This window comes from Falco punctatus (assembly GCF_963210335.1).
Source record: "Falco punctatus genome assembly, chromosome: 11".
NCBI lineage: Eukaryota > Metazoa > Chordata > Aves > Falconiformes > Falconidae > Falco > Falco punctatus.
The window spans coordinates 27,200,848-27,223,891 of NC_137591.1; the positions used below are offsets into that span (position 1 = coordinate 27,200,848).

The window sequence follows — 23,044 nt, forward strand, 5'->3', positions numbered from 1 at the left end:
GCCGGGGACGCGGCTGCCCCGAGCCCAGCGGCCGCGGGTCGGGGGCGGGCAGGCAGCGCCCGTCCTGCCCGCTCTGCTCCTCAGCCCCAGCCGGAGGCCCCCGCGGGTGCCTGGGGAGGCTCTGCCTGCCCCCCGTGGGCTTCGGCCTTCCCTGCGAGACTCGGGCTGCTGGGACGGCGGCAGAGAAGCTCGCCCGCCTGCATGTATCCCTGTATATATTATTTCTTAGGAGGGGGCTCCCCCCCTGCCACACCTGGGGGCACTGCATCCACTTGACCCCCCTCCCCCGATAATAACCCATCAATAAAACTACCAGAGACCAAATCCGTGAGGTTTATTTGTGCTCCCTTTGTGTCCCAAACGCTACCAGGCGAACAGAAGGATCCCTGGCGGTGTGGGCCTGGCTGGGCGAGCAGGGGAGGGAGGCTGGCGCCGTGCACGCCAGGCCATCCCAAAATGGCGCTTCCCAAAAGCCCGCTGGAGATCCGCACCACGCTGGGCTGGAGCAGTACGGGCAGGGATCACAGCAGGTTTGGGGGAAATGCTCCAAAAAAAATCCCTGGGTGGGTGTGGATGGTCGGCGGGAGGAGGTCAGGGAGCCTGGCTGACAACCTGGCAGCAGCACGGCATCACACCGGTGCCGGATCCCACCGTGTTCCTCCTACAGCTGGGGGGCTCTGAGGGTCCAGCCCAGCCGGGGGGATTTGGAGAGGAGGAGACCTGCTGTGAGAGCCACTGGCAGGGCCAGGAGGTACATCCAGTGCCAGCTGTCAGAGGGTTCATCCACCACCCGCGTTCTCAAGGGCTTCAGCGTCCGCTGCCACTGAGTCAGGATGGCGTCTCTGGCCCCGCTCCACTTCCCCCGTCCCATCAGCCGGTACTGGTAGGGCGAGCAGGGCCCGAAGAAGACAGCCAGGGCCAGCCGGGGGTCTGTCAGGAGCAGCCTCAGCACGTTGGGCTTTACGCCAGCACACGAAGCAATTTCATCGGTGTAGCTGATAAAGCTCATCTTCAGGTTCTCCCTCTCGGATGGATTCCTTCAACGCCACATAAAAGAGACAAGATCAAATAGCATCATCCCATCTTGGTTCCCAGCTCCATAGAAAGCAAAAGCTCTGGGCTCTGGCATCGGTCGAGCCCTGGTTTCCAGGGCTGAGCTCCCGTGGCCCCACGTGAACCCAAAGGCACTGACAGAGCCTCCGTGGGGCTGGTCTCCAGCACTCACCTGGGGCAGGGACTAGGCAGAAGCTTGTTTTGCCTCCGCATCCTAGTTGTGGCTTCAGAAACAGTTCTAGTATTATACTGCCATCGTAATGCCCCAAATACCCACACTGTGTCCTTCCCCAAGGATCACAGGTGTGGATCTGGCTGATTTTGAGAGGCAGAGAAATAGATATTCACAGATAAGACTGCCAAGGGGACTGGGGAAAACTGGGAGATGCAGAAAGCTTCCCACGCTGGGAGGGACCTCCAGGGTTTTTTGGCGTGAAGCCTCATCTCCCTTGCAGGAGGGAAGATGTGTGCTTCAGCAAATCTGGGACAACCTTGAGTTTGCCTCCATTGCACCCCTGACTCCCGTATTTGTGTGTGACAGCATCGGTCTGATGCAGACACATTGTCTGCAGTCGCTGGGGCTCCTGGTGACAATCCCCGTGGCTCTGTTTTGTCCTGGCTTTTCCTCAGTGTCCTATGAGCCAGCTCTGCCTTGCTGGCAGCCCCAATCCAGCCTGCACCCTGCCTGGCCCGAGGGCTCCTCCTTGCTCCTGAAAGATGCTGCCAGGCAGCATGTCCACCACCACCTGTCCCACAGCCTTGGGGACCTGTCTCAACCTCCTGTAAAATCCCAGTGCCAGCAAGGCAGGCCGTTAGCTCCTATGTACACAACGGATGGGTCCCCACCTTGTCTAGTAGTCATGGTGACCTGTCAAAAAGTGCCACCAAACTGTCCCCTCCCTTCATCGCCTGGCTCCAGCGGGGTTTCTGGGTCGGGCTTGGCCCTGACCCAAGCGCTCCCGCTGCCTGGATTTGGGAGGGAGAAGCCACGAGATGGCAGCCTTAGTCTGGAGGAAACCAAACCTCCATCTTGACCTAATGGGAATTAGGACTTGGCTTGGAGGCCTGGTGGAGGGGCCCTGCAGGTCCTGGGTCCTGCCATAAGCTGCTCCAGCGCAATGTGCCCTGGGTGTCTTGATCCGTTGTCCATCAAGGAGCCACAACAGCATCTCCCCACTTCGCTACGGCTGGTGAGGGAATAAATATATCCAAGAAGAGTTGGGTGCCCTAGGTAGTTCCCTCCCATGACTGCTACAGGACCCCGCTTTCCCTGGGGTTATCCTGGCACACAGCACCCATTGTGCCCCAAGTGCAGGAGCATCGTGCACCTTTTGACCTGTGGCTTCTTCTTTGCAACCTCAGCCATCATCCTGCTGGTGGGAGGGAGCTTGTTCCAGCCTGAGAAGAACAGAGAAACCAGAGACCTCCAGCAGCACCTTAGGCTGAAAAGTTCACCCCCCTCCCATGCCCCCAGCCCCCTGACTGAAAGCGTTCATGCTTGTGGGTTAGGGCATGGTGCGTGAAGGGGTATGGGGGTGCAGCTGGGGGGCAGAGGCTACAGTGCCACTAATACCCATGGCACTGTGGCAGGAGCTGAAATACACCCTAGGCTCTGTGGATGGCAGGTCAGGCTGCCCCACACCTCCCACCCCAGCAGATCCCCCATCCCTGCACCCCGTCTCCCACCTGCAAAGATCCCCGTCACCCAGCGAGCCTGCATTTCTGCTCCCACCATCACAGAGCCGGTCAGCTGGACTAAGCCGATGATGGCCAGCGTTGGCTTTTCCAGCTGAGGAGGGAAGATGCGTTTATAGAGGGAACGGTTATCATCGAAGAGGCTGCGAACTGACTCTTCGAGGAAGGGAAACGAGAAGATGTAGCCTGTGGCAAAGACCACCACGTCGATGTTTTGCTCTGTCCCATCTTCAAAAACAGCAGAGCTTTCAGTGAATGCCTTCACCTTTGGCTTCAACACAACAGTCCCAGAGAGGAGGCAAAACGGCAGCCCTTCACTGATAATTATCTTGAAGTTGGAGCTTGCAGGTGGAAAAGAAGACAGCAATGTTAGCATCTGGGAGGGACCCGAAACGTCTTTTGTGGCCGGAGTTCCCCTCCAATGATTTTCTATTCCACAAACATTCCCTGAAATTAAAAACTGAGCACTTCAAGCCATTAAAACCTCCATAGCAACTAATAAAATAGCCAGAAAAAACACCTTTTTGTGGAAGCCAAGCCATAGTTCTTGTGGTTAAACCATGAATTGAACTTCCAAAACCTAATCCTGTTTGTGAGAGCTGATGGGAGAAGCCAGTCGAGAAAGTGGTTGAAGCGGGTGGTGTTGACCATGTCGAAGGGGAAGCCATGGTCTGAGATCCGGCTGAACACCCACGTGCTGCTCCTGACGCTGAGGAACACCTAGGGGAGAAGGCAGGTCTCAGCAGCCTGCCCAGACATCTTGCCAGTTTTCCCCTGAACATCAAATCCCATCTCCTGCGCTTGGGAGCTGAGACGGTTGTCCCGAGGGAAGGAGATGGTGTCTGGATGAACCAAACAGCTTGCAGTGGCTTCTGCGAAGTCCCTGCAGCTGCTGAATGGCCACACCTTAGGTGGCCCACACCCTCCAGGAATTGCAGAGCTTCTTCAATTGCCCTCCGTTTGAAATGCTATTTATTGAGAAACCCGGTGGGCAAAGCTTCCTGCATGTACCCTGAGCCACCAGTTCTTGTGGTCCCTGGCCAGGCTCGGCACTGCCGTGGAGCTGTACCTTTGCAGCCACACGGCTCAGCTCCACGGAGAGGTCACCGCCAGTGTTGCCAATGCCGATCACGAGGACCCGCTTTCCCCGGAAAGCCTCCACATCTCTGTATTCCCTGCTGTGGATATACTGGCCTTTGAAGTGAGTGTCGATACCTAGGCAGAGCAGGGAGCATCTCCTACTGCCAGATACATTTGCTTGTCCCAGCCTCATGCCCAGACCCTCTGCAGCCCCCAGCCCTCTACCTCCCACCTCTGCTTGCAGCTGAGAAGCCCACAGAGGTCTCAGCTCCCTGGGTGATACTGCCCTCCCACACCTCATCAGCTCAGTCCTGGTTTGCAAATTCTCATGCAAGACCCTGGCTGCATCTCTATGAGGTGTTTTTCCTATTCCCAGGAATGGTCCTCATCATTCCCATGGGGTGTGGGTCCACCTGCCCCAGCATGGGGTCTTCGTGGAGCAGGCAGTCTCAAAGAGGAAAATGCAGCCAAGGGACCCATGGGTGCTGGGTGAAACCCTGGGGGGCAGCCCCAGCCCACCTTGCTGCTGAGGCAGGGCTTACCTGGGAAAGAAGCCAACGGTAAATAGGGCTCCTGGAAATGGCCAGTGCAAACCATGACAGCATCGAAGATGTGCGACTCCTGGACGCCGTCGGTCTCAGTGACCACATCCCACTGGCCCGAGGTGGTGAAATCTGGGCGCTTTCTCACGCTGAGAGCTGTCGTCTTGCACCAAAGCCCAACAAAACAGCAGTCAGGAACTGTGCTGTGTTTTGGAGAGGACCTGCCTGCAAAGGGCTGGGGCTGCCAGAGGCAGGCTGGGTCCCTGGGGAGCTGCATGTCATCTCTGAAGCTGTTAAATCCCACCGTGCACCTTTCCCCTGGTGATGGCATTGAGGGGGGGTTGATGCATTGATGCATCAGCACCAGGCAGGGGGTTTGATGTTTGATGCATTGATGCATCAGCACCAGGCAGCCCATGTTTGCGCAGCCTAATTTAAAACATGGTCCTCATGGCATTGTCCCATCCCACCTGGGTGATGATGCCCTACTATCTGCAGCCACTGACAGCTCTTCTTCCTGTAGCATTTGGGCTCCCTGCTCACCTTGAAGCGTATGTGCCGCAGGAGGTCAAAGTGCTGGGCATACATCCGAAAGTACTCCAGGAGGAGGCTGTGGGGTAGGAAACTGGGAAAATCCTCCGGGCAGGGGAAGTCGCTGAAGCAGGACATCTCCTTGGAGGTGTTGGTGATGATGGAGCGGTACACACTGACCCTCCCACTGTCCGTGGAGTCCTGTGTGAAGCCAGCAGTGCTGTTTGCAGGTGTGTGGGGAAGGACTTTCTCCCCTCAAAGTGTTTGAGTGTTTTTCCTCCTTGTGTTCAGGCACAAGGAATAAACCAGGACTAGCACCTGGTGACCATGGCTTCTCCTCCCTCCATCTCCTTCTCCACCTTGGAGTCAGAGAGAGCACTGTGCCAGGACAGGGACGGTCCCTGAGGGCATGGCCGCCCTTTCTTCTTTGCTGCAGGCAAAGGGCATCCGAGGGAGGGGACAAACCCAGGGACAATCCTCCCCACGCAGGCAGAGCCCACTGACCGTGTAGCGCCAGAGCCCCCCGATGTCCTCGCTCCTCTCAAAGCAGGTAGGCTCCAGCCCCTCATCCAGGCAGCTCTTGACAGAGGCCAGCCCGCTGACCCCCGCCCCGATGACAGCCACACGCCGCACCATGCTGTCCCGCAGCAGACAATGAGCGACTGGAAATAAAACAGCCCAGGGATTAGCAGGAACACCAGTCCCTTCTTCCCCATCCCCAGCAAAGCACCCTGTATCTTCTCTGGCTGCCAGGTATCCACAGTGGAAAACCATCCTTGGAGAAATCCATCGCCAGCTCTGGGCTTGAGCGTTACGGATGGATGCTGCCCATTCCCCTTCCCGCTGTGCTAAGCCCACACCGCAGGCCCAGCGATTCCCCTCCGGCAGGCAGGGGAAAAGGAGGCACTTTTAAACCTCGCCACGCTGCTGCTTCTGTTTATTACCTTTCGTGGCCTAAAGGAGGGGAAGGGGCTCACAGCTATCTGCTTCTGCTTGCAAAGTGAGCCTCCTGAAACCTTTTGAAGAAACAATTCCAGCCAAGCTGGCTTGCTTTCACGCTTTCCTTTTTAATTTCCCGTTAAAGGGCATTCTCTCCAAAACAAAAGGGTTTCTTTTTTTTTTTTTAAAAAAAAAAAGCAATGCCTGAGTGAGCAGGAGCACAGCGATTCAGCAATTCAGAAGTTAGCCAGCCCAGTGAAAGCGCGGCTGGGATTACAGAGTATACAAAAGGTAAGAAACCCAGGAAACGCGGGTATAAATGGGAGGAACTCAAAGCCCAGGATGTGTAAGCTGAGCTGCATCGATCTTGACTGGAAAGCAACAAAACTAGTGGGGAAAAAAATGAACCCACGTGAACTTTGATTAGATAACAAACACACCTACTGCAGAGCCTAAAGAAAGAGTCATTTATAACTTTTTTGGTATCCATTTCATGTCAAAAATTGTTCACATAAACAGGAACTGGAGGAAACTGCGGAAAGCCAGGGAAAATGGGGGAGGCGCAAAAAACCCTTCTGTGTGGAGAAGCCCAGCCTGAGCCACTCCTTGATCTGCAGGAACAGGACAGGACATACCACCCACTTGCCCACCCCCCACTTTCCGGAGCCTCCGCTGGCTTTGGGGAAGGGCAGTGACGTGCCCAGGATGCTAAAGTCTTCCCTTTTTTCCAGCACTGCCTGCAGAGCTTTGCGGCAGAGGGTCCCCACGACACCCCCTCTCCCCCTGCCAGCAGTGAGGCGAAGCTAGTGTCGAACACCAGAACCCCGGGAAGCCGGCTGCCCACTTTAAAACCTGCAAAACCCAGCTGGAGAGAAGTGAGGAGCAAACCTTGCAGGGAAGTGTCGTGCCTTCGCTGCTCAGGCTTCGGCTGAATTTTCCTTTGCGTTTCTCCAGCTATGGATTCAGAGGAAAGGCTGAAGTCCAGGCAGCTTGCCACGGCTCTTGCACCACCGACCTTTACACCCATGCTCCCTCACTCTGCTGTGCTTAAATGCGGTGACAGAAAGTTCTCAACCTCCCGGCAGCAGTGCTGGTGGTGGGTGGAAATCCAGACTGTAATGCCATGGGGGCCACACTTGCAAGAGATCCCATGCTGCAGCTCACCACGGCCCCAGCAGCAGCTTGGGGGTGCCCTGATCGATGCCCCCTTTGCCTGCATGCCAGCAGACGGCATGGATAGGGGACATGGTGCACAGTGCAGCCTCATTTTTGGTGGTCAATGAAAGCTCTCGCAGCCCCAGGCTTCGGGGTTGCCCATGGCACCTGCTGGCGCGGCTCCAGCCCAGGCACAGAACCCCCCAGCTCTTCCCGTGCACACAGGGAGACAATGAGGTGGCAGCTTGCAGCATACTCCTTCCACAGCTGATGAAATTTTACTGATTGAAAGTCTCTCTGTGCACAAAACATAAGCCCCAGGACTGTCTGGCACTGGGAAGTGCAGGGAAACAGAGACGGGAGTGCTCAGCCCCACAGAGTACCAGCCCCAGGCTCAAGATGACAGCAGCCAGGGCTCTTTTGCTGGAAAGATGCCCGGATTCAACCCAAACTGGGATTTTTGGGTCATAAGGTTTAAGGCTGGAAGAAAGGAAAGCCTGACCTGTGTACCCAACCTAGAAAAGCCCTTGCTGAACTAAAGACGCCAGTTCCCAGGTGATTTGGTGCAAGGCTGGATGCCTGTGTTCCCTTCCATCTCAAAAAGCCATCCCAAAGCCATTTTTCCTAGTCTTGTCCTTGCTGCATCCCAGCCAGCATGGTCCTGGCACAGCTTTGCTCACAGCAGCGGGCAGGAGAGCTACAGAGGGGCAATAAACGCTGGGGGGGGAGGGGGGGGCAGGGTGGTGCCCACCCCCAGCTCATCAGGTCTGTAGAGCTGTGCTTGGGGGTGAGCTAGAGCAGAGAGAGGTTTGTGCTACTGGTTAACATATTTTAATTCATTGTGTTCTGCTGAAATCCCTTTCCTCTTGTCCCACGGCAGCCTGTGGAGCTGTCTGACCTGAGATAACATCTGCAAGGACAAGGAAAAAAAACCAACCAAACAGGCTCCAAAATCTACTGGAAACCAAAAAGCAGGGTAGCCAGGAGCAGGAGGAACCCCACCACAGTCAGGAGGGAAGGACAGAGGCTGGAGGAGTTGGCAGAGACTCGCGTTCTTGTGGGCTTCAGGGTCCGGTCCCACTGGGTGAGGATGGCCTGGCGCGCCCCCTCCCAGCGCCCAGGGCCCACCAGCCGGTACTGGTAGGGGGTGCAGGGGCCAAAGAAAATGGTGAGGGCCAGCCGGGGGTCTCTGCAGAGCAGCCGCAGCACGCTGGGCTTGGCCCCAATGAAGGAGGTGAGCTGGTCCAGGTAGGCCAGCCAATCTGTTTTGAGGACTTCATCAAAGGACAGACCAAACCTTCATGAATCAGAGAAGAAAAAGAGGTGGGAGAAGGATCGGTGTCAACAGGGCTGAGAGGAACTGGAGGTCAGATCCTCTGCATCCCCGTCATTGCTGTGTCCCGACACAACTGGGTTCCTCTTAGGAAAGGGCTGGGTGTAGGTGCAGCAGGAGCCTGGCTCTGCCTGCGCCCGAATCCTGCCCGTGACACAGCACGTGTAAAGTGATGCTGGCTCTGCTGCACACCTTTCTCATGTTGCATCAGTTGGTCTTTCACTTCAACACCCACAGGTGCCCCCCCCTTCACCTTGGTGGACCGTTTCTAAAAGACTTTGTCAAACCATTTTTTTAGGGTTTGTGGTTTTTTTTTTTAAACTAGTTTTTTTTAAACTAGTTTTCCTTTTCTCTCTGCAGGGAAGTCACATGCAGCATGAGAAAGGCAGCACCCTTTACCTTCCCTCACATTCATTTCCACCGAGTATTGCAAAAATACATGGTAAATTAGAGAACTGCTTCCAGTTCACCTTCTCTGCAGAACTGACAGCTTTGTGCCCTTTTTTCAGTGGGCTGAAAAAAGCCATGTGTGTTTAGCCTTTTATGGTACAACAACTGTTCTGGGCAAGTCTGTATTTCACTCTTCCATACCTTTTCTACTATAGCAATCTAGGTGAACCACGGATTACTATATCACACAGTTTCCTGAGTTTATCTAATTAATAGCCTAATATTTCTTAGCCTTTGATTTGACCTTTTGCCTGCCCACTGAACCACATGCCAGTGTGCTGAGACACCTATTCTCAGTGAGCTGGATTTCCATGCTGAGATCTGAGACGATTTGTACATACATCTCAGGTTGGCTGCTTTCCCCCCCCAAATCACTTTGCATTTATTGCCATCATTTTCTTTGTCATTTTCTCTCTCAATCCTGGGGACCCTGGCACACTTTCCCAACTCCCAGGCAAGATGTAGTCTCAGCTATCCTGAATTGATTTTTTCCCATCATCAAGAGGCAAAATATGCGTGTCAAATCAAAGGTTAGGTTGGCTTGGCACAAGGGAATAAAGGGGTGGCTGGACCTGGGTGCTGCCCCATCGCCTTTGCTGTACATGCAGGGAGCAGCCGCAGAGCATGAGCCTGCGTGTTGCCGTGCCCCGAAGTCCAGGGGCTTTTCAATCCACCCAAAAACCTTTGGTGCTCTGGGGAGCAGCTTACCATTGCAATTGGATTTTCTTGTTCTCATTTACTTCCTTCTCCATGACAGACTGAGGAGGCAGCTGACACAAGCCTAGAAGAGAGAGGAGAGTGTCCTGCAGACTTTAGCTCCTAGGAGGACTTGTGAACTCATTCAGCGATGCAAAACATGGGAAGCCCTTCCCCAGGAGGGCAGGAAAGCCTCATTGCTTGGATTTAGCTTGGCAGTGGCAATTCTGCCAGAGACCAGCCCTCCACAGCAGTACAAATTCACCTGCACTTTTTCCTGCTCTGACAGATTTGTGCTGTCAGGGCACAGGCAGATGATGTGGGGTGAGATGGGTCGTGCAAACCCCAGAGAGGGTCATGCCAAGGAGAAGCCCCACAGCTTCCCCTGGCTCTGTGGAGGAGCCCTGATGCAGCCCTCCACACCAGCCCAGTGAGAGGTTATTATTATTACTTCTATTAAAAAGAAAGCAACACCACCCCTCCAGCAAGTTTCTTTCCTCACTCCAGTAATTACAAATAATTACTCTTGAGGGGCAATGGGACTCTTCTGGTAGTCATGGTAGAAAAACCTCCCTGTGCCTTAAAGAGCAGTGAATCCTGCCAGGATGGATCCACCACAGTATCTTAATGACAATTCTTATCTGTGCATCCAGGTTTACAAATCCATCTCTGTGCTCTGACTTCTAAAATAATTTAGAGAGAAAATACTGTCTTGAACAACCTAGTTCAGACCATGGTCAGGTTCAGGACTGCACATCAGCTGAGTCACAGCAAGCAATGGAGCGCACGCTCTTGGCTTGCAGCAAACGGGGTACAAAGTGTTAGCTTACATGCATCAGCTTACTAGGCAAAATTAAAAAAAAAAAAAAGTAAGATGCAGATGTCATGAACTTGGATGTAGCTTGGAGCAAGCACGCACTTGTGTTGCTGTAGCTCAGCTGGAGTGAAATAACTTGGGAAGTCTGAGCCCTAGAAATGCTCCCTTATCCACTTCTAAGGGAGCTTCTTAGCTCTGGGGTCTCCAGGGACAGAAATCCCTCTTAGTGTATAGAGGGGACAAGAACGTGTCCAGCCTGAACTGTGTTTGGGTACACAGGAGAGCTCGTGTTAGCTCTCCTACCTTTGAAGACACGGGTCACCCAGCGTGCTTGCATCTCTGACACAGGCATGATGGCTCCTAATGGCTTTATCAGCCCAAGGACAGCCAGGGTGGGCCTCTGCAGGTGGGTTGGGAACACGTATTTGTAGAGGGACGCGTGCTTGTTTTCCATCTTGACAACTGTTTCTTCTAGGAATGGGAAGGAGACATTGTAGCCTGTGCAGAAGACAACGATATCGATGGGCTCCTCCTCAGGGCATTGTGGAAAACAACGGAGTTGTCCTTGAACTCCTTCACACTCGGCTTGATGGTAATTCTTCCTGTCAGGATGTAGCTTGGAAGGTCGTCGTTCAGCACAGGGTCACGCACCAGGCATCTGTGGAAAGCTGAGGGGCTCTGGGTGTTGGACACCACAAACGAGCCCTGCCAGTGCCCCCTCTCCTCCTCCTCCTGGGCCCTCCAGCCCCATGACCTCCCGGCATTGTTTGCTCCCAACAAGTAGCCCTGCCTCCCCCCTCTTCACACACCGACACGTTTCATCCTTGCACCAATGTCATTCTGTCTCACAGCCCGAGAGACTCATCCACCTTCCACCATTCATGCAATTACTCCTTAAACCATCTCTTTTCAGAGCTGATCCATGCTTTAAGCCTCCCTCCTCCTCTTTTCCTAGGGACCCTCATAAGGAAAACTCCTCCAGTCCTTCCTGGGCTTTCCAGCATGCTCCATCTTGCACCACCTAAAGGGGCTACAGCTTCTTTTCTCCTACTGGGCTACAAACTCTCTGCTGGAGATCACCCCAGCCTAGGCATTGGCAGCTGCATTGGTTGATGCTGGTTGCTGGAGATCTCCCCGCTGCCCACAGCACAAGCCCTGTGACACCACATAGGATGGAGCCACCAAGAAGTACCTTTTCTCTGGTTGAAGGCCATAGTTCTCATGCTTGAACCACTGGTTCGCCCTGTGGTTAATCAACCCCCATGAAAGGGGATGGGGGAGGTAGTTTCTGATCAGGCTCATAAGGCGAGTGTTGAAGACCATGTCCCACGGGTAGCCATGGTCAAACACGCGGCTGATCACCCAGGCACCTTGGCTGGTGCAAAGGGTCACCTGGGAGAGAATCAACAATTTGGGTGATGAATCCTCTTCTATGCCTTTATAAAGTAACCCCAGAGGGGCACAGCACAGACCGCTATGCAATGAAAAAGCAGTAACAGCATCTTTAAGACCTGCCAGCAGCTGATGGTGGAGGTGAAACGGGAGAGAACAACCAGCTTTCTTTCAGGGTAGGTTTTTGAACAAGAAACACAGGTTCAGAAATACTGTTTGGACACTATGCAGGGTGAAGCCGGCTGGCTCTCCCTGCAGTGCTGGCCAGCTGAGCTATTGCTCCCAGCATCACCCTCCCCGCACCCCTGGGGGCAGTGGTACCTTTGCAGCTACGCGGCTGGCCTCCACTGCGATGTCCGCTCCCGAATTACCCATGCCAACCACGAGGACCCGCTTCCCCTGGAACACCTCGGGATGCTTGTACTGCCGGCTGTGAAAGTACTGGCCTTGAAACTTCTCGATGCCTTGGGGAGAAAGAAACAAAGCTTTTCATTACTCGAGAGTTTTGTAGGTTTTGTCGGGAGAACTGGTGTAAAAGCAATCCAGATGACAAGAGCAAGGAAGTGTGATCGCTTGCCACCGGGGACTCGGGGTGGTCCAGCCCTACATCCCACACACACAAGGTTGGTGCTTCCTCTCCAAAATGGGGTCTCATGCATCCCTGCACAGCAGTGAGCAGGGACACCTGCTGGGTGGGACTTGGAAGACAGTTATGCGCAAGGGCTATGCTGGTGCGGTCTTGGGATTCAGCCTTTACAAGCTGGGGATGCGAAGGTTCAGAAAAAGCCAGTAAACCTCTTCTCCTGTCCTACAAGCAGCTTCAGAAACACCTGATAATGCTGATGACAAGGCAACCCTCTCTATGCTGACAGCTCAGAAGATTCATTCCAGCAGTGATGAATACAGCCCTGTCAAAGATGACGGAGCTTCACTGAGAGGACCTTGTCCCATCTCCCGTACTGCACAGTTTCTCCCAGGCTAAACCATCCTATCTTGGAAGTTTGCTCTGAAGTGGCCAGTGCCTGCAAAGGCAAAGCTGCTGAAGCATCAGGATGTATTGCTGTTCATGCCAGCATATTTGAAAAGCAGAAGCAAGAAAAGGAAGGAAACATTTTCCCTGAGGAACCACTATCCCTTCTCCCCGCAGCCCCTGGAAGCAGGTGACCGCAGGCAGCTGCATACCGTACCAGGAAAACAGTGCAGAGGGAGTGATGGCTCGGAGCAATTGCCGATGCAAACCATAACGGCATCGAAGACATGTGATGTCTGCTTCCCACCCGCCTCCGTGACCACATCCCACTGGCCCGTGGTGGCAAAGTCAGGGCGTTTCCGAATGCTGACAACAGTGGTCTGAAACGTGGAAGCAAATTGGAGTCACTACTGGCGCCCAGCATGTGTGGGGAGTGGGGTAGTGCCGGGGTACCCATCACTCACCCCAAATTTGATGTGTCCCCGGAGGCTGAAGTGCTCAGCATAGCGCCGGAGGTAGTCCAGGAGTTGGGCATTGGGCAGGAACACGGAGAAGTCCTCAGGGTAGGGGAAGTCAGAGAATGCTGACATCTCCTTCGAGGTGTTGCTGATGACTGACGGGTAGAGGCTTGGCCGACCGGCCTCAATGTACTCCTGGCATAGCACCCCAGGGCGCATCAGCCGTGCACCCTGGGGTGGGGACTGTCCCCTTGCTTCCTTTCCCCTGGTCTTGGGGAGCGCAGCCAGGAGCAGTCAGCACCCAGCGAGCGCTGGCACCCCCTCCCCACCCACTGGAGCCCAGCTCAACCCACTCCCCAGCCTGCCAGGCTGCAGCTCCCGTGGGATGGGCAGGCATGGCCAGCTCACCGTGTAGCGCCAGACCCCCCCGATGTCCTGGCTCTGCTCGAAGCAGGTGGGCTCCAGCCCCTCATCCAGGCAGCACTTGGTGGCTGTCAGCCCACTGACACCCGCGCCCACCACTGCCACTCTCATCCCTGCCGTCTCCGCCGGGATCCCACGCTGTGAATGGGGCTTAACCTGGGAGAGACCACACGGGCAGTCACCACCCTCTCGGGGAGCAGCTGCCAGCAAACCCTCCTTAGGGGGTTTCTCTATATGCCAGCCCCAAACCTTTGTTCCCTTTACCAGCACTCTGGGCTCATTTACAAGTTAGATTAAACAACTTTAAATTTTCTCTATTTTTAATTTTTTTTTTTTAGTAAATCAATCCACTTTTACAGAGCACTCGCCAGGCTGCTTTCAAAACCCTGTAGTTGCCGTGGAAACTCTCTTTGAAAGTATGCAGTTAAGCCACAATTCACTGCCAATTTGTATTTACAAGCTATGTTTAAACTGCTCTTCTTTATCAGTCTTGCAGATATTTGTATTTTATCTTTGGAGATCTGTCCCTGCCTTTCTCAGAAAAAACCAAAGTGCAAACCAGGACTATTCAGTCTCTGCATCCCTGTCCCCAGGGTAGATGCTGCCCACCTTGGTCTGGCTCCTGAGGCTGAAGGAGGGGCTGGGGGTCTAGGGCACCTTGGCTTTAGGGTTGCTTCTGCCTCTGCCTCCCAAAGCTGCCCCCTGGGAAGGGCTGGGCTGGACAGAAGGGCTGCTGCAGAGCTGGAAACGGCTCTACGCCAAGACTGGAAAGGCCACAGCCCCTGGGTTGACATCCAGCCCTGCGAGGCTCTCAGGTCTGCAGTGGGGATGATGGACCCGAACCCTTCTTGATAGTGCCGGGCAACGAAAACCAAGGGATGATGGCCAGGTGCCACGGCTCGGGCTGGGCATGGCCCGAGTGGGGACCACCACACCTGTGCCCTAGGGGTGCTGCTGCGACCCCTGGTTTAACCCCAGCACTGGTGGGGAGCACCCCGCTCAGCCGAGTGGTCAACCTGGCACCACTAGGACTGCACTATGGCAGGGTGGCACCAGCTCTGCTGCCCCAAGAAGCGCTTTCAGCTTCCACCGGGCACAGACATTAGTGTATTCATCAGGAAATAAAAGTCTTCAGTAGAAAACGTGGGGTTGGACACTGTATTTTCTAGAAAACACCAAATTCCCTGTGATCAGTATCAGCTTTCAGTAGGGAGGCAGCACCTAACAAATACTCTGCTCTCCAATGCTGGAATGAAAACTGGAGTTTTCCCTTTGTAAATGAAGAAAGTGCTAGCATAAGCTGCTCATCATTACCTGTTTTTGGGGGTTGTGTGTGTTTGCATGGTGGGAGTTAGCTTATATCAGAAATATCTCCCGGCTATGTATGCGATTTAACTCCCTACCCCTTTGCAGAGAAGCTAGAAGTAACATCCTGGAAATACTGTCTCTGCTACCCCATACCTGCTTCTGCCACTCTTTCTGTGCTGTCCTTGCAAGTATTTGTAGCAGCTAACCTTAGATGTCTCAAGCCGTGGGGTGCTCGTGTGAGGCAGGGAGGGATGGAAAGGCTTCGCAGCCCCCCAGGGACACTTACCTCCCAGCCTCGGTCACCTGTGCTGTCTCACCGCTGCTGCTGCTGGGAGAGCCCCTTGTGCTCCCAATTTATAGGCAAGCCGTGGTGCTTTGGCAGAGGCAGGGGAGGGCGGGCAACCCCAGCCCGGCAGTTGCATAACCAGGGTTTGCAGTGGGAGGAGTGGCTGGCCTCTCCCACTCCTTGACCCACGGTGGTGCAAGGACGACTTGTGCGGTGGGGGGGTGGCTCCAGCTGTGGGATGGTCTCACTTGCCACATGGCTGCCTTCCAAAAGATAGCCAAAGCAGCTGATGGACAGCAGGGTTACGGCAACTAGGACTTTGCAACCAGGGCACCTTCCAGGAAAAAAAAAAAAAAAAAAAGAAAAAAAAAGCAAAAAGAAAAGCAAGCTGGTTTTGCAGTTGCTGCTCATTGGCCACATGTACAGCTGCTGGTGGTGGGCAGGAGGCTCTGCATGTGGACTGGGAGAGCATGAAATGGCTGCAAACCAAGGTCCGAAGCACAAAGAAAGTGGGAATGTTGATTGAAGTATCAATGCAGGACATAGCACCCATCCAGGTATCTCACAGGGCTAAATGACCATGGAAATGCAGGGAACAAAGGCGGCTTTGGATGGGGCTTTGCCCCCAGCTACTCAATATGTTGAGGTGTGACTGGTGAGAAAGTATGAAAGCTCTGCAAATGAGTGCAGCTGGACAAAGAGGCCATGGATAGAGGGCTGGGTCTTTAGGAAAAACAGTGTTTAGAAAAAAAAAAATAGTAATGTTTGTGCCATGCGGTGACAGCAGATAGTTCACAGGGGCCCTGCAGTGTGAGCGCAGGGGATGTGGTGAAAGCCTCTGGCCCCACTGAAGTATCACCATGCCACTGACAAAGGCGCTCCCAGAGTGATGGGTCCGGATTTGGTAACAGCTCTTTAAGCAGGTTGAATAACCCAGGAGGCTGCAAGTGAGGGGGAAAAAACCCCATCCAAGGTCTGCAGAACAGGGGGTGGTGAATAAAGCAGCTCCATACAACAGAGACACCTGCTCAGTGCCTGCGTTCGGATTTCCAGAGGCAACTGCAGAGCTGAGCTCCCATAGCTGGCAGCTGAAACTAGAAGTAGAAATAAGATGCACATTCCTAACAGGGAAGGTAATTAGCCATAGGAAAAGTCTGCTGAGTTTTGTTGTGGACCCAGGCACTTGAACAAAACATGTTTGGTTTGTGGAGGGACAGGACTCAGCGCCCCTGTGCTGGGAGCACGGCAGCCTGGGCTGCCACCCATCTGCAGCTCCCACAGAGAGACATCAGCCTTCTCAGGCTTCCCTGCCCCAGGATCTCCTGCTGTTTCTGCCCAGTGCCTGGCTCCTGGGTTTGGCACCAGGAGCACATCAGGTTTGGAGCTCATGCCCAGTTTGGCTAGCAGTGGCTGTGAGCAATGTGCTTGTGGGGGCTGGAGCCTGTGAAATCAAACTTATTCATTTGAATTCAGGTTTCGGACCACTGCCAGCAGCATGAAGAAACGTTCAGATTTTGTTCTCCCATGCCAATGGGACACGGTTACGAAGGCAAATGGACAACAAGCCTTGCACATCTTTGATACTGTTGAGATTTATACAGGCTATGTATCCCAGTTTTCCCTCCCACTAGACTCTTCCCTGGATGCACAAAACCTCACACCTGCAAAGATGCTTGCCAGCACTCAGCAAGGAGGAGTAGGGAATCCACAAAGGCAATTATTTTGTTCTTTATATGCTCCTGCTTTTCTGAATTTCCCAGCAGGAATCTGGGTGACTTGCAGTCAGAGGGACGCTATGGCACTTCCCCAGGAGTGGTGTTTGTGCTTTTGGGAGGGCATTTCTAAAAGAACAAGTTGTATTTTGTCACAGATAAGCCACTGGCATAGAAACAGAGCCAGATGCCTTTGCTGCAGCTCTTTACAACAGCAGTGGCTCTGGCCATCCCTGATGGGGAATCTGGTCCAGAGGTGCAGGATGAGGTGCGATGAGTAGTACCACATGACTCTGGGGTAGAAACATCTCCAAAGCTTCAGTGCCCTGGGATTAAAACTCACTTTCCTGTGATCTGCTCAGGCCTGTGTTTTTCCCCTCCACAGACACCCCTGCTATGATCTGGACCAGGTACACACAACAAAGTATCAGTGGAGATGGATAACGTGATAGCAGGGAGGTAATTAATGTAATTACACATGTGCATGCCCAGGGCACTGAAAAGCCCCTGGAAACATACAGGGAAATTCTTGTTGCTTTACTCACCTCTGCTGCTGGCTTGGCAGGGGTTGGCATCGTGGGACACCTGGGACCCATCTCTCCAGCTTCTCCCCGGGAACAGTCTGTGCTGAGCAGAGAAGAGAACAGACAATGCATCAGTGGGTTTTCATATGTTCTCAGGGCTGGAAAAAGCCTTCATGGCCTGGTATTCAAGCAGAGCATCCCTTGATACCCTTGGGCCAGTCCCCCTGGATTTCTTCATAGCACAGACAGAAGTGGACATGGCAGAGGAGGTCCCTGCCCCTATTTCTGAGCAAGTGTGATCTGCTGCTACCCCACTGGGGACAGAAGGGAGACCCTGCCATCACCATCGCACACACAAACTGCTGGGGAAAATGAGCTTTCACCGAGGGATGGAGCAAGGCCAAATGAGGACACGTAATTTGTGGAACTGTTTTACCAGCTTCCCTCTACCCAGCCTGGGACACCTAACAGCCGGGTTTGTCCACATCCTCACATGCTGGGCCACAAGCCCTGTTAGGTGCTGGGGATGTATCAGTCATGGAGGACCATGGGGAGAGCCAGGAGCTGTAAATAACCAGCAGTGGCTCCGGACAAGAACCAGGAATGGAATGCTCATGTGCCTGCCTGCTGGTGAGCCCCTTCTCGCTTGGAGGAACAAAACTCCCTGGACCGTGGCACAAGCCTGGGCTCTGCAATGGGCTTTTTGTCCTTGAAGTAGAGGGAAGGAGAAACTTAATACATGCATTTAGTCTTAATCTGATGGGAAAGGCACCTTTGCTGCAACACTGCAGCACCGGTTTTACCACCTCTTTAAAATAACACTTCAAGCCAAGGAGGGGCAAATCTATGTGTCAACAAGCCTCAGCAGAGCCCACTTTGTTGTCTAGGCTTGTGTCAGCAGTGTTTGGCCTGTGTCATGGTGAAGGAGGACAAGAAAAAGAAACAAAAGTGGATTTCTTATTAAGTCAGCCTCCAACCATCAAGCAGCCACTGCTGCCACATGTGTTCAGGAGCTGATGGAATGTGAGGTCTGGGCTCATCAGTGAAACACTTAATTTTCTCCTCAATACTATCACTCCCTCCCCTCACTGACCAGCAGGCTTTAATCACCATTTCTTTGCTGCACATGGAGGTGAGGCTGCCTCAAAGGTGGCTGTTGCCTCCCACTGCTTCCCACAAGGCTGTGGGATGCAGCAGTCCATAAGGTGAACAGAGGCTACAAGCAGCTGATGATGGAAAAATTTATTCCCACCCCCCTATTTCTTAAAGCCTTGGTTTTGGCCCTAGAAAAATTGCTTATGCTTTGGCCCCAAGGCCAAAAACCAATTTCCTACTTAAAAATAAGACTACAAAACCTCTACCCTAAGCAGCAGGGACTGTTTTCCTATTTACAATTCCCAGCACACAGAGGACTCTGCCAGTGACAAACACTGGCAGGACACTTACGTTTCTTTTCAATCAGAGCTAGGTTCAATATCTTGAGCTCTTCCTGAAACCTCTCAAGAGACATCCCTGTTAAGGAGACCCAAAGGATGTGCCAGAGCAGATGTGGGCTGTAGCAGCTGCTATGGGAGAGGATTCGCTTGCTAGGCGAGGAGGTCTCTGTGTGGAGGGCAAAAGTGTTTTACTCTAAAGTTTAACCTGATTAAATAAATCACCATGTTTTCCAAGTGTGTAAACTGTTGAATTTGTCGAGAGGAAGCTGCTGTCGTTGTTAAACCTATTGTGTTAATAAAGCCTGGCAAACTGCAGTTTGTAACTTCTTGGGTTTGGAGGTTTTAAAATGTATGTTTACGAGCTTCCCCAGACAACTGCTCCAGAACAACCCTGATGTTGATCCCTTGCTCCCCATGTCTTTGTACCAGGACTCAAAGTTCATAAACTCATACGCTCCCCATGTGCCATGGGAGATGCACCCAAACAATGTGCAGCACTAGGAAGGGCTTTAGACCCTCCTCAGCTCTTCTGAGTGTTAAGGGGGCTGTGTTTGTCATTTCACAGGTAATAAAATATAACTACTGAAGAGACTGTCAGAGAAAACTGGCGTTACAGTTAAGGTAACTTGTAAGCAAAAGATTACAAGGAAGAGCTGTCTGGAGAGCACATGGTTAAGACCTGACCAGCCTGACCAGAAGGTGCTTTCCTACCACCACCACCAGCTGAAGTCATCCATCAGTCTCTGTTTTCAAAAATTTAGCCAGTGCAGCTGACTCCTTTTTCTGTAAATATTGACCGAGCTCCCAGGCTGGGCAGTTTAAGTGTTTTCAATCCCTGCTGCCTCCCCAAGAGCCTTTCCAGGAGATGTGTGCCTGTGGCCAACGTTCCCATCCCCCAGCAAAGGGACACAGCAGCACTCCTAGTTCAGGCAGAGACATGCCCCTGCACCACCCCAGCCTCCCACCTAGGAACACTTTGGTGTATTTGTTCCCAGAAGTTAGGGGGTTTTAAGACGCCAAACGCCCCAGCACTAAGCAAGGCGCTACTCAGACCACTCAGAAGTACCTTGCTGAGGAGCCAGCACAGGGACTGTGGAGCTGTGCTAGCTCCTGTCAGCTGGCAGATCTTCCTCTCCTCCAGTAGCTTCACCAGACCCTAGGAATCATAGAAACATTTATGTTGGAAAAGACCTGTAAGACCATCAGGTCCAACTGTTAACCCAGGACTGCCAAGTCCATCACTAACCTGTGTCCCTGAGCACCGCATTTTTAAACACTTCCAGGGATGGTGATTCCACCACGTCCCTGGGCAGCCTGTCCCAGTGCTTGACCGCCCTTTCAGAGAAGAAATTTTTCCTAACACCCAATCTAAACCTCCCCTGGCACAACCTGAGGCTATTTCTTCTTGTCCTGTTACTTGTTCCCTGGGAGAAGAGACCGACCACCACTGCCTACAGCCCCTGTCAGGCAGCTGTAGGGAGTGATCACACCCCCCAAGCCCCCTCCTCTCTAGGCTGAACACCCCCGGCCACTCCACCCCGCCCCAGCCTGGTGCCCCATCCCCCACACATCCCCTCCCCCTGCCCGTCCCTGGACACGCTCCAGCCCCTCCGTGTCCCGAGGGGCCCAAACCTGCACCCAGGGCTCGAGGGGCGGCCCCAGCAGTGCCCAGCACAGGGGACAGTCACTGCCCCGGCCCTGCTGGCCACACTGTTTCTGACACAAGCCCGGGTGCTGTCGGCCTCCTTGGCCACCCGGGCACACCGCTGGCCCGTGCCCAGCCGGCTGCCAGCCCCCCCGGCCCTTCCCAGCCCCCTGCCCCAGCCCGCAGCTGCCGGGGGCTGGTGTGACTCACAGGACCTGTCTGTTTAACCTGGAGATGTTCTTCTTGTTGAATCCTGGAGACGGGATGGGAAGGGACCTCAGGAACATCTGACCCATCTTCCCATTCAAAAGCAGCTCTAACTGACCTTGACCACATAGAGAACCTCCATGTGCTTCCAGCCAAAGGCAGGCTAAAGGATCTGGGATCAGCCCCTCCAGCGAGGTGTAGGCTGGGTCCCAGGCACCAGCATTGCTGCTGGGCTGTGGACAGGCCAGCTGCCTCCCTGGCTTCCCACCTTGCAGCTGCTCAGCTGGTATTGTTCTGCACATAACTTCCCCATCTGGTACACATGCAGCTTGTTAACCCTGCTCATAGATATGTGCCTGTAGCAGCACTCCATAAACAGCTCATACAGACTCCAGCAGGACATATGGATGTATATGATGACTGACACCAACCATCACAGCACCAAAAATGGCCAGGTCCTCCTTCCCATTAGTTTCGGTGACAACAACCCACTGGTGGGTGGTTGAGGAGCCCTGGAATTTTTCCTTTTCTTTATCCTGATGACCACAGTCTGAAAGCAAACCATAGCAAATGCATCTGTTGGGAGTCCCCACACCCTGTGCGATGCCACTGCGGAACAGGCAGAGCCAAGTGCTCAGTTGTGCTTCCCATCCTCACTTACCTTAAAATAATGGAGCCAGCTGTGAGTCATGAGCCAGCTCAGGCCCTCCTGGCTTGTGTCCCTTGAATTTGGAGGAGTTCTGGAAAACAAGCATTTACTGACCCACATAGGCACAGAGAGCCCAACCCCGGCAGCACAGTGCATGGAGCAGGCACTCCCCAACACCAATGCTTCTGCCTCCCACCATTTCAGCAAGCTCTGGGCCGTGGGAGGCAGAATGGGCTGGCAGACTGGTCTGGCAAACTGGTCCTTGCTGAGTGGAACACTTGCTCCAGCAAATCAATAATAACAATTGTGGCATTTGGCCTGCAGGCCATGATGCAGGTTCACTTGATCTTCACCCAGCAGCTGGCCTCAGTGTTGGCATCCCCAAGGCATCCAGCAGTAGCAATGTCATGAAATGCTGGCTAAAATCCTGGCTTTTTGGAGCAAGCTGGTAATGGGTTAAAGTATCATGGGGTGGTTACTGCTTCTGCACATGTAAAATAATTATTTGAATAGCAGAGCAGGGTGGAAGCTGGTGTAAAAGGAAAGGTGGGACACAACTTTGCTCTGCAAAGGACTATCCCACGGTGCCCTCATTTGGAGAGAGATGCTGTGGGGTTTGGTGGATTTATACACATGAGAACAGCTGCAGAACCAGCAGTGGGGTACAGCTTCCCCATGATCCAATGGCCAGCAGTAACACCCTGTAACACTGGGGAAGACCAGTGCAGCCAATGTGCTCTCAGCAGACCTCATGTCTGATAACGATGAGGTCATTCAACTGCTTTGCGGGTGTAAGCCAGCCCCAGAGCACCTTTGTGGCAGCCTGACCCACATCCATCTACTGATCGCACCTGGGGAAGGAGGGCTGACCTGCCAGCACCCCATAAACCCTCTTCATTCATCCCTGACATCATCTTTCCTTGCCTTGTTGGCACCCTAACACCTCCCCAGTGCATCCCACAGCTCCCAGTGTCACTGGCTGCCTCTCCTCCTCGCTGCCCTTTCTTTCACATAACCTGGTACTTTGGCTTCCAAAAGCTCTTCTTCCAAAAAGCTGTTCTAGCCAATATTTTGAAACACAGGGTAGAAATATAGTGCAAGTAGTGTTCTAGGTTATATATTAAAATACCAAGTAGAAGGTGGAACAAAGGTAATGAACCTAAAAGATGACATCTTAAAAAATACTCCGTTACCCAGATTCCAGCATGCTCAAAAATCATCTAATTTGCTTTCACATAAATGCCCATTATGTCTTTTTTTTTTTCTAAATGTAGCAAGACATTATCCCTCCTAAGATGCTCTGACAAAGATTTAACGCTGACATTTGTCATGGCTTAACCCCCGCCAGCAGCTCAGCCCCACGCAGCCACTCGCTCGCTCCCCCTCGGTGGGATGGGGAGAGGATCGGAAGGAAAACAGTGAGAAAACTCATGAGTCGAGACAAGGACAGTTCAGCAGGTAAGTCTAAAGCTGGTGCACAAGCAAAGCAAACCCAGGAGTTCACTCACCGCTGCCCATGGCAGGCAGGGGCTCAGCCACCCCCAGGGGAGCAGGGCTCCAGCACGTGGGACAGGGGCATGGGCAGGCAGACAGCATCGCTCCGAGCATCCCCCTTCCTCCTCCTTCCCCCAGCTTTATATGCTGAGCATGACGCCATACGGCATGGGCCAGCCCTTTGGCAGGGGGGGTCAGCTTCCTGGCTGTGCCCCCCTCCTTCCCCCAGCTCCTTGTGCCCCCCAACCC

The 23,044-nt window shown here is 53.5% G+C and overlaps 1 protein-coding gene across 1 annotated transcript; it reads right to left on the reverse strand.

Annotated features, from left to right (window-relative positions):
• Positions 1 to 319: 319 nt before the first annotated feature.
• On the reverse strand, positions 320 to 18,337 carry LOC308071779 (uncharacterized protein). Its single transcript, XM_080407711.1, is given in 19 exon segments — positions 320 to 1,037; positions 2,382 to 2,451; positions 2,740 to 3,089; positions 3,269 to 3,468; positions 3,818 to 3,963; positions 4,371 to 4,533; positions 4,914 to 5,102; positions 5,406 to 5,563; positions 6,729 to 6,872; positions 7,952 to 8,292; positions 9,487 to 9,559; positions 10,595 to 10,828; positions 10,831 to 11,090; positions 11,141 to 11,160; positions 11,384 to 11,683; positions 12,005 to 12,147; positions 12,871 to 13,033; positions 13,118 to 13,405; positions 13,409 to 18,337. Coding segments are annotated over 19 exon segments (3,855 nt in total). The 5' UTR covers positions 13,646 to 18,337; the 3' UTR covers positions 320 to 661.
• Between the last annotated feature and the right edge of the window lie 4,707 nt (positions 18,338 to 23,044).